Genomic DNA, 10,585 nt, shown 5'->3' on the forward strand with positions numbered 1-10,585 from the left:
ATAGATGGGTGGATGGATGGGTGGATGGGTAGATGGGTGGATGGGTAGATGGGTGGATGGATGGGTGGATGGGTAGATGGACAAAGAGATGGATGGGTGGGTGGATGACGGGCAGATGAATGGAAGGGTAGGTAGATCAGTGGGTGGGTGGATTGCTGGCTGGCTGGTTTGAAGCTTCCTTCCAGCCTGAGGGCAGGGGTCCCAGGGCCTGCTCTTCTGCTGGGCCCCAGGAGGGAGGCGCCCTGGGCAGGCAGGTGACAGATGCCCAGCCTCTAAAAGCAGGCACCGCTCCTGCTAATGAGTGCTCGTCCACATTCGGGGAGCTCATTCTTCGGATGAGCCTGTGGAAGAGCATTTTCTACTTGCTGAGAAAATCCCAGTCCCCTCTCTGTTTGTGTCTCTCCCCTGCAGCATGTCCTGAGACGGCCAGATCAAAGAGAAGGACACGGAAGAAGATTCCAGATGCCAAGAAACCTCTGTCAGATGCCCTCTGGCCCCAGAACTCATCCCACCTCATCCTGAGTCCTGATCGTCCCAGGGGACCGGTCTCTCCATCCACCTCTGACATCCAGTGTCCTTTTTAGCGGCTCAGAAACATTTTGGAAACAGTGTGGTATTAGCATGCTCTGGAAAAGGGCCCGGTTCTCAGCCCTCCCGTGTCCACACTGGTGAGATCACAACCAAGGAAGGGACCCACGTGGGCCTGTGGAGCCCTGGTGATCTTGCCGCTGTCCCAGCCCCGCAGCCGCAGGACACCTCTCTCTGGCACAGGCTCCGGACCCCTCTCTATCAATCGCTCGTCTGTCTGGAGCTACAGGCACCCTCCGGCGTGGCCGAGCCCGGGTTCATCCCCGTGCCTTCCCTCCAGGGATGTGTCCCGTGCCTGGCCCTCGGCCCTGGGACCTCGGTCCCGAGCAGGACTGTGCCTTGGGACACAGCCTCCGCCTTGTGTCCCAGATTACACCCCTGGTTTGTCACCTCCCTGTCACCTCCAAGGACACCTACTTTCCTTGGGAGCCTCCAAGCCCATCGTGTAAGTAGGAACCATTGTCGGACCCCATCCTTGCCCTCTTCTTGAACATTCCCAAGCCCCTTTCCCTGGGGTGCCACAGCCCAGGGCCAGCCCAAGTGACACCTGTGACAGCCCCAGTGCCAGGTCAGGACACGCCCACAGCAGAGGCCAAGGAAGCCGGTTCTGAAATGGGGTGATCCTGGAAACGCAGACATCACCGAAGGAAGACACAGGGTACCAGAGCTAGGGATGCTTCAGAGATCACTTGGGAAAATAAATCCCAACAGGCCAGATGCTGTGGTCCCCTGCATTCCAAATTCATCCTAGCACTCGGGAGGCTGAGGCAGGAGGACTGCCGTGAGTTTGAGACCAGCCTGGCCTATAGAGTGAATCTGAAGTCAGCCTGGACTACATAGTGAGACCTGTCTCAAACCCAAAAAGAAAAAAGAAGAAGAAAGAAGGATGGGCTGTCATGGAGCCCAAGACAATCAGGGGCCTTCTAGGAGTAGTGAGCTCGCCGTCTCCGAGGGGTATTTAAGAAAAGACGAGGTGGTGTTTGCAGAAAGTGGCCCCCTGTGGTCCCTTCAGTCCGGCGTCTCCATTTTGATCAAACCCTGCGTGGCGTGTTCTCAAGGCCCCCAGCTCCCCACATCTGTAGCTGAGCCTCAGTGCGAGCCATCGAGGGCAAGTGACAGCCCAGCCTCTGCAGCGATGTCCGGTGCTCTGGGCCTGGGACAGCAAAGGGACAAAGTCTTGGGTTTTCCTGACCATGGGAGCGAGCTGGGGGCATTCAGTGCCCAGTTGCAGGAATGCAGGATGACTGTCACACAGGACGGGGTCTCTGAGTCCTACTACACGAGCCCGCAGCCCCTGCCCTGAGCAAAAGCGGGGTTTCTGAGCGGCTGGGACTGCGAACCCCGTGACAGGGCCAGCAGGCCGTGCCAGGAGCGCCGCGGGGTCCCCGCAGGGTCTGAGCAGGCAAACGCTTGGGGAGTCTGGTGGCAGCTTTGTGATGTGCGGTTCCCAAACGTCAACGGACAGAGACAGGGAGGGCGTCTTGGGTTCTGGAGGCTGAGGCTGCTCCCAAAGCCCCACAGCGCCAGGTCTGTCCCCTTTTGTGTCACCCAGGCCCCCTCTGTCACCCACGGTGATGGTGGCGGCCACATCAGATGTACAGGTGACTCGGAAGACCCCGGAGTCCCACGCCAGTGAATGGCCTGTCTTATCAGCGGAGACACAGGATGACCGTGACCGCCCCACGAGTGGGCAAGAGGAGGGGTCTCCGCCCGACGCCAGCTGTGGCCACCACGGCTTGTCCCCAGTGGCCCAGGCACACTGCGCCCCATGAACCTTTCTTGGGCCAAGGCGTCTGCGAGCTCAAACTTCTGCTCCCAGGACACTCAGTGAGGACACCTGTCCACCATGGCCGGCGACAGGCCCCCGGGCCCTTCCGGATCACCAGCAGCCACAGACAGCAGCAAGCGCAGCGGGCGGGGGAGGCAGGAGGCCGCCGCCGCAGGCTTGGGAGGTCTACATGGGTCTGCCGGGGCCACCGTTCCCAGGTGGCTACTGCGTCCCCATCCAAAAATCGGCATTGCCACAGATTTGCACCTGGGGATATTTGGGGGCAAAGGGCAGAGGATCCCGGGCCATGGTCGTAAAGGGATGGTGGTTTTCCCTCTGGTGACCTGTAGCCCCCAGGGTGGCACCCTTCATACTCACCCTTCCGGCCAGCTCTTTGGTTTTTAATTAAACACAGAAATGACCATGATATTAGCTGTCATGATGGGGAGGCACCACCTCCATGGGGTCTGGTGGGTTTTATGGGCCATGAATAAATCATAGCGGAGAAGAAATATCTGGTTTCCTTTTCTTTGCTTTTTTTTTTTTTGCCGGGGGCAGGGGGGCGGCGGTACCAGGAATCGAACTTAAGACCTTGCACTTGCCAAGCAAGTGCTTGTGCAGCTGGGCTCTATTCCCAGCCCTGCTTTTTCTTTCTTTCTTTTTTTTTTTTTTTTCTGGATCTGGGCATGGAACCCAGGGCCTTCCCACTGAGCTACGTCCTCAGCCCTTTGTATTTCTTATTTTGAGACAAATTCTCACTAAGTTACTAGGCTGCCCAGGCTGGGCTCCGACTTGAGATCCTCCTGCCCCAGCCTCCCGAGTAGCTGGAATGACAGGTGTGCTCCAGCCACACCTAGCCTGAGTGCACAGCAAGTTACTTTCTTTACACCTAAAACTTAAAGGGTATGCCGGGCATCTCGGGAATCCAGATAATCATTATCTCAGTGCAATCTCTTTTTCATTGTGATAAAATGCACACAACATAAAATTTATCATTAGAGGCATTTCATATGTTCACAGTGTCTGGCAGCCTCCACCTCTAATTAGGTCCAGGACGTCCCATCTCCCCAAAGGAAGCCCCGTCTGTCCCCATGTGCAGTCACCCCGTCCCCTTCCAGCGCCAGCACCCACCAGTGCACTTCTGGTCTCTGGATTCGCCTGTCCTTGGCGTTTCCGGTCCATGGAGCCCACACTGTGTGACAGACAGCATGGTCACCGTTGAATGCTGGGGTGTTGGGGGCTTGGGCCTCTGCCACAGCCTTAGACGGACGCAGAGCCCCTGGGGCTTACCTGCCGGGCCTTCCGGGACACCTCACTGCCAGGGCAGGCCCCAGGGAACTCCCCTCCCCACGCTGGGCCTTAGGCAGAGCCCAGAAGCTGGGCTTCTCCTGCAACTGATAAGCCTCTTGGCTCGCAGGCTCAGCCGCGCTGCCTGGCTGCCAAACAGGGAAACTGAGGCCCAGGAAGGTCCAGGGCAGAAGCCCAGCCACAGTAGGAGAAGGAGAAAGGTGGCCACCCAAGAGGCACCACGGTGGTGGGTATTTGCACTACCTTTATCCCACATGGGCAGCTCAGCAATACCGGACACGCTCAGTGCTGTCTCCATTCTACATGGTGAGAAGCTTTCTGTCTCCTCCAATGAAAAGATCTGCAGCAGTGAAGGAGGCACTGCAGCCACCCTGACCACAGAGTACTGTCAGGGAGTACATTCAGGGAGGCCTCCAAGGTAGGAGATATGGGGACAGATGAAGACATTGGGTCTTTTTCAATGCAAATGGGGGAGCTGGGGTTTAGCTCAGCGGCACAGCGCCTGCCCGGCAAGAGCAACGTCGTGAGTTCGATTCCCGGTACCAGAAAAACAACAACAACAAAAAACCCAAATCAATGCAAATGGGGAGAGGACCTGGAGGGTTCAGAGCAGAGAAGCACCCACGCCTGACCCAGGCTTTTACAGAGCTCCCTCATCTACCGCCTGGGCAGAGAGGAGGCGGCCGCAGGGGTGACCGGAAGGCTCCGGTGAGCAGCGAAGGGGCGCTGGAGGCGGAGCCGCCGGGATTTTACGCCTGTGTGTGACAAACGGCCCCACCCTGGGGCTTCCAACGGCAGAAATGTGCCTGGTGCAGCTCTGGAAGCTGGAATTCCAAAATCCCAGTCTCTGCGGGGCCTCGGAGGCTCTGGGGAGTTCCTTCCGCCTCTCCCGGCATTGGCTCGAGTGCTCATGAGCTTGGGGGCGCTACGGCACCCAGCCACAACCAGGGCTCTGAACCAGGGGCTTCCCCGGGGCTCAGGAGCCTGGAATCCTTGCAGGGGCACCCCAGGGTCAGGGTCATGCACGGACAAAGATTCGCCCAAAGTGAAAGATGAACACACTTTAATAGAGCGCAGGAGGCGGAAGAACAGTTCATGACCCTCGAGGGGCATTATTCTCTGAAAAGATGACTCCAATCCTCCTTTCTCCTCTCTGTCTCTGTCTCTGTCTCTCTCTCTCTAGCTAGATTTTCTACCCACTATCAAGCAAAACAATCTCTAGAAACAGGCTGAGGAGGCATGGTGCCAGCGGTCATCTCAGCACTCAGGAGGCTGAGGCAGGAGGATCAAAAGTTTGAGCCCTACCTGGGCAACTTAGTGACTTAGCAAGACCCTGTCTCAAAATTAATATTAAAAAAAGGGGCTAGGGATGCTGCTCAGTGTGAAGGCCTTGGGTTCAATCCCCAGGACTATGGAAGGAAAGAAGGAAGGGAAGAAGAGAGGGAGGAAATAAAAAGAGAGAATCCAGCTGTCTTCTACCAAGCCATTCAGGAAATTTGCAGAAATGGAAAATGGGGCAGTGGAGTGGCTCTTTGCTGCCCTGTGTTAGCCTGGGTGAGGCCCTGGTTCCATCCAAAAAAAATTAAAATGAGAATAAATACCACTCTTCTATCAAAAATTACATTTGAGGCTTATAAGAGTTGGTCATCTTGCAGTCTTAGAGGTCAGCATGTTACCAACTTTGATCCTTTCCCTCCTGAGATTGTAGGGCTAAACAGGTCAGGCAGCAACAAAAGTTTGTTTTTTGTTTTTTTTTTTAAAGTTTTACTCTTAGTAAAAAATTAGAGAAGTCCTAGCCCGGTATGGTGCTGCATGCTTGTAACCCCAGCACCTAGGAGGCTGAGGCAGGAGGATTGTCCTGAGTTTGAAGCCAGCCTAGGCTATATATCAAGATCCAAAATCTCAAGGGCTGGGGATTTAGCTCAGCGGCAAAAGCGCCTGCCTGGCAAGCGCAAGGTCGTGAGTTCGGTTCCTGGTACCGGAGAAAAACCAAAAAAAAAAAGAAAAAAAAAAGATCCAAAATCTCAAAACAAAATAAAACAAAACAAAACAGGAAATTATTTTTTTTGAGACAGGGCCTCACTATATAGTTCAGGCTCTCAAACTCACAGAGATCCTCCTGCCTCCAGAGTGCTGGGATTACCAGTGTGCGCCACTATGAGTGACAAAACAGAGAAATTAGCTGGGCACGGTGGTGCATGCCTACAATCCCAGGACTCAGAAGGCTGAGGCAGGAGGACTGCCATGATTTTGAAGCCAGCCTGATCTAGAGAGAGACCCTGTCTCAGAGAAAACCAACAAAAAATATACACAAACAAAAAAAACTCCAGAAATTCCGAGAGCACCGTGGCACATACCTATAACCCCAGCACTGTGGGAGGCAGGAGGATGACAAGCTCCAAACCACCCTGGGCAACTTAGTGAGACCCTGTCCCCGCTCCACCAAAAAAAGCTAAGTCTGTGGAAAATTTTCCAAGAACCTAGGAGCTGCCTCCTTTTGCTGTTTTTCTGGTCTCTTCCTGTTGTCATGGCGACTGTCAGGCATCAGGGCACCAGAGGGCCGGAATCTTCAGGGATATGCAGGACAGTTAGATGGTCCTGAGCCTCTGGTAGCCTGCAGGTCAGCTCCACTGCCCTGGTGGGGTGCCTGGGCGGGTTTGGTGTCACCACATCCCGTCCCTGGGGCCAAGCAGGCAACACCAATGTCCTGACTTCCAGAAAGCAGAGTGTGACATGTGTTGGGCTACGTCCCCCACACTACGGAAACAGGAAAAAGAGGAATAAGAAAATACCAAGGACTGGGGAATGACATGATACGGAGAAAGAGGAACTATCTAAGTTCCTGCAGGAATGTGACACCAGGCAGCAGCCGTAGGCAACAGCCTGGCAGCTCCTCAGAAAATTAAACACACACATTTGTGATCCCCGCTCCTCAGGAGGCTGAGGCAGGAGGATCTCAAGTCTAAGCCTAGCCCCGGGCAACTTAGTGACTCTCAGAGACCCTGTCTCAAAATAAAAAATAAAAAAAGGGTTGGGGATGGGGCTCAGTGCGAAGGCCCTGGCTTCTAGCCCCAGTGCCACATGCATGCTCACACAAGCTATAGATGATGTGAATTTTATGTCTCTTAAATTTTAAAAAGCAGAGAACCATTTCCAGTCTTGATAGAAGGAGAAATGTGACAGCAGCGGAAGGGTCAGAAAGATACTGTGTCCCGGCTCTGCGGATGGAGGAGGGGACCTCGAGCCAAGGGCTGCGGGAGGGACCTGGGTTCTCCCGGAGCCTTGTGAGGAAGCAGCCTGCCGCCTGCACCTGGGCTCAGCCCGGCCAGGCTGTGTCAGACACGCTGTCACCAAGGGAAGAAGGGTCCCCTCTGCTGAGCCTGCACTAGCGTCACCGTTTCATGCCCAAGGGGTGAGCAGTTGGCAGTGATGCCCTGGACACCCTGTGAGCAGCACTGACCCAGTGCTCGGTGCTTCCTGAAATCAGGATGGTGGCCGCTGCCCACTGGGCCCCAGGAACAGAGCTGGACCCACCTGGCCATGGCCACAAGGGGCATCAGCTGCCCTCTGCGGCCACAGGACCGTCTCGCAGTCTGGTCCTGCATGTTGTCCCTAGGAGATTGTGCTCGGCAAAAAGAGACAGAGCCTGAACGCTTCATCTCCACCCTTCCCAAGAGACCCCATGAATATTCCTCCTCTCCCTCAGCTCATCTCTCCCCGTGCGTTCCACTCAACTACATCTGTGACCTTCTCAAGCTGGGCACAGTGGTGCACACCTGTCATCCCAGCACTCTGGGAGGCTGAGACAGGACAATTACAAGTTCAAGCCCAGCCTGGGCCACTGAGGGATTTAGTAGGATCCTATCTCAAAATAAGAAATAGGGCTGGGAATATAGCTCAGTGGCACAAGTGCCTGCTTGGCAAGCACAAGGTCCTAAGTTCAACTCCTGGTACCAATCAATCAATCAAGCAATAAAAGGGCTGTGGGTGTAGCTCAGTGCAAAGGCCCTGGGTTCAATCCCCAGTACTGCAATAATAACAATAATAATAATAATTACTATTATTATTCAGCCAAGTGTAGTGACACATAACTGTAATTACAGCTACTCAAGAGGCTGAAGCAGGAGGATCACAAATTCAAGGCCAGCCTGGGGAATTTAAGAAGACTGCCTCAAATAAAAAATCTGGGTTTGAGGCTCAGTGGTAGAGTGTTTGCCTAGCATGTTTGAGACCCAGGAAGGAAGGAAGGAAAGAAGAGGGAGGGAAGAATAGAAAGGAAGAAATAATGACTTATTTAAATCATTGTGTACCTGGGTGTGGTGGCATACACCTATAATCAGAGAACTGGGAAGGCTGAGGAAGAAGGATTGCTGTGACTTCAATGCCAGTCTGGGCTACAGAGTGAGTTGAGGGCCAGTCTGAACTACATGGTGAGACCCTATCTCAAAAAAACCCATTATGTAAAAAAGATGACTCCTTTTTTTTTTTTGCTTTTTGAGACAGGCTCTCACTATGCAGTTCAGGCTGGCCTTGAACTCACTTTGTAGCCCAGGCTGGCCTCGAACTCGCAGCGATCCTCCTGCCTCAGCCTCCTGAGTGCGCCAGGAGGGGGCCATGCCCGGCCCCCTATGTTTAATGTGTGATGTAGCACATCATAGCAATGACTATCATCCACTTAAAAAAAGCTACTTCGAGTCCTAAATCCTTTTTAGGAGTAAAAGAAACTAGATATTGTGGCACACACCTATAATCCCAGCTACTCAGGAGGATCGCAAACTCCAGTCCAGCCTGGGTAATTTAGCAAGATGTTGTTTGAAAACAAGGTATGACAAGGGCTGGGGATGTAGCTCAGTGCAAAGACCTTGGGTTTAATCCTCAGCACTGAAAAAAAAAAAAAGTACGAAACTGAGATGTGTGGCAGTCAATGTGCTGCAAATGTAACAAACGCCAGATCAGTTTTTAGACAGGAAAGGTTTATTTTGGCTCACGGTTTGAGAAGTTCCAGTCCACGGTCGGAACCCTGGGTGCTTTGGGCTGGTGCCTGCCCAGCACATCAGCGGGGAGCGTGTGGTGACACAAGGCGGCTCCCCTCCAGGACAGGGAGCAAAAAAGACAGGATGGGACCGTGACCCAGCCGTTCCCTCGAGACCACGCCCCCATGACCACACTTCCTCCCACTAGCCCCGCCTCTTAAAGGTCCCACGCCTCCCAATAGCACCCAGTGGCAGACCATGCCTTCAAGACCCGGGCTTCGGGAGCTGTTCCAAAGTCCCCCAAAATACAGCAGCGTGTCGTCTCATTCTCACCATCCGGCGTGCAGCTCTCACACCGCAGCCAGCGGGAGTGAACTCGATGGGCTGAACTTCAAGGTGTCCAATACTGTGCATCCGCGGACCTGTGGGGGACACTGCAGCCCCACCCACCCCGTTTCCCCAAGAGCCCAGTGTTAGCAAGAACCCTATCGAGAGGTTCGGCCAGAGCTCCCGCCTCAGCACCCCAGCACCCAGCACATTGAACTGAACCCTCCTCCCCACCCCCAACACAAGGTCGGCCTTAGCCTTTTTTTTTTTTTAATTGCTACACTGGGCATTGAACCCCGGGCCTTAACACTGAGCTGTATCCCCAGCCCTTTTTTTATTTTATATTTTGAAGTGGGATTCCACCAAGTCGTTTAGTTGCCAGAACTTGGAATCCTCCTGCCTCAGCCTCCCAGACTGCTAGAATGACGGGGGTGCACCACCACGCCCAGCTCCATTTGAACATTTCCGCCCGTCCCCCTCACCAGTACTGGGAATTGAACTCACAACCTCCCGCTTGCCAGGCAGGCGCTGTGCCACTGAGCTAAATCCCCAGCCCCAATTTGAACATTTTAATATGCATCTTTTTTTTTTTCCTTTACCAATAATATGAAGATCAGCAGCTCCCAGGCCACCATGGGGCTGATCCCAGTTATTCAGGCCACACCACGGGTGTGGAGTCCCGCTAAGATTTTCTGGCTGGCCAAGGCCACTAGAACAAAGCTATCTTGGGGTTCCCGGCCACTCTGGATCTTGAACCGGTCCTGGCCCCATCTTCAGGAAAAGGAAATTGCGGGCAGGGCAAGCCAGGGCTGACTTTCCTTCCCTTGATGTGCCCAAGATCACTCTGAATGTCAGGGTCAGGCCGGGGACACGCGGTGGCTGATATTTTTAGGGAAGGAAAATGTGTGGCTGAGGATCTGGTTTCTCTGGCCAAGAGTGGGGAGGAGGGAGGAGTGATGGAGGGGGAGGCGAGGAAGGGGGAGGCTCCCCACACCCCCGCCTGGGGCTAATTTAGGCAAAGGGCGCCCTGAGCTATTTCCAGCTGTAGGAACAAGTGTGCCCCCCCCGCCCTTCCCCCTCTGCCCTGGCCTCCTCCCCCGAGATGCCCTCCGGGGTGCCCGGCGCCTATAAAAGTGCTGGGTTTTCTCAATGAAGCCGGGACAGCCTGGCAGCAGGTTACAGCCGAGCGCACTGTCCCCGCCACCCTCTGCGGATATGAAGATCGTCGTGGGCATCGGAGGGTGAGCGCCTGGGGCGAGGGGAAGCTGGGAGGCCGGGAAGGAACCCGGGACCACTCAGCGCCTGAGGTCAGAGCGGCCTTGGTCCCTTAAAAGAAAGGGCCGCTGGGTGCAGGACCTGGTGTTCATTTTTCCAGATGGAAATCATTCTCCCTTGATTTACTAAAAGTAAAAACCAGGGGCTGGGGATTGAGCTCAGCGGCAAAGCGCCTGCCTGGCAAGCGCAAGGTCGTGAGTTCGGTTCCCGGTACCGGAGAAAAACCAAAAAAAGCCAAAAAGAAAAAAAAAAAAAAATCAGAGCAGGGTGGGGTGGTCCAAGCCTGTCATCCCAGCACTCTAGGAGGCAGAGGCAGGAGGGTTGCAAGTTTGAGCATAGCCTGGGA

General features: G+C 54.4%; 2 protein-coding genes and 1 long non-coding RNA gene across 12 annotated transcripts in view; 2 read left to right on the forward strand and 1 right to left on the reverse strand.

The window, feature by feature from the left end:
• Atcay (ataxia, cerebellar, Cayman type) overlaps positions 1–1,409 on the forward strand; it is a 25,260-nt gene extending 23,851 nt beyond the window's left edge. For both annotated transcript variants that reach the window (XM_013505239.1, XM_013505240.1), the window contains one exon: positions 412–1,409. Coding sequence is in view for 1 of the 2 variants with exons in the window: in XM_013505240.1 (XP_013360694.1) it covers positions 412–421 (10 nt within the window). In the remaining variant the exon portion in view is untranslated. The remainder of the gene's footprint in view (positions 1–411) is intronic.
• A 7,207-nt stretch (positions 1,410–8,616) lies between these two features.
• Positions 8,617–10,585, reverse strand: part of LOC102012977 — a 12,328-nt gene continuing 10,359 nt past the window's right edge. The window contains exon 2 of the long non-coding RNA XR_001231365.1: positions 8,617–9,071. This is a non-coding gene — a long non-coding RNA (uncharacterized LOC102012977). The remainder of the gene's footprint in view (positions 9,072–10,585) is intronic.
• The window catches only part of Nmrk2 (nicotinamide riboside kinase 2), a 5,587-nt gene continuing 4,511 nt past the window's right edge, over positions 9,510–10,585 (forward strand). For 2 of the 9 annotated variants that reach the window (XM_005405896.2, XM_005405894.2), the window contains exon 1: positions 9,510–10,205. In XM_005405896.2, coding sequence (XP_005405953.1) covers positions 10,114–10,205 — 92 coding nt within the window. In that variant the 5' untranslated portion in view covers positions 9,510–10,113. The remainder of the gene's footprint in view (positions 10,206–10,585) is intronic. The other 7 variants (XM_005405892.2, XM_005405897.2, XM_005405899.2 and 4 more) reach the window with 5 other exon arrangements.

This window comes from Chinchilla lanigera, unplaced genomic scaffold (genome assembly GCF_000276665.1).
Source record: "Chinchilla lanigera isolate Chin_1 unplaced genomic scaffold, ChiLan1.0 scaffold00094, whole genome shotgun sequence".
NCBI classification, from domain to species: Eukaryota; Metazoa; Chordata; class Mammalia; order Rodentia; family Chinchillidae; genus Chinchilla; species Chinchilla lanigera.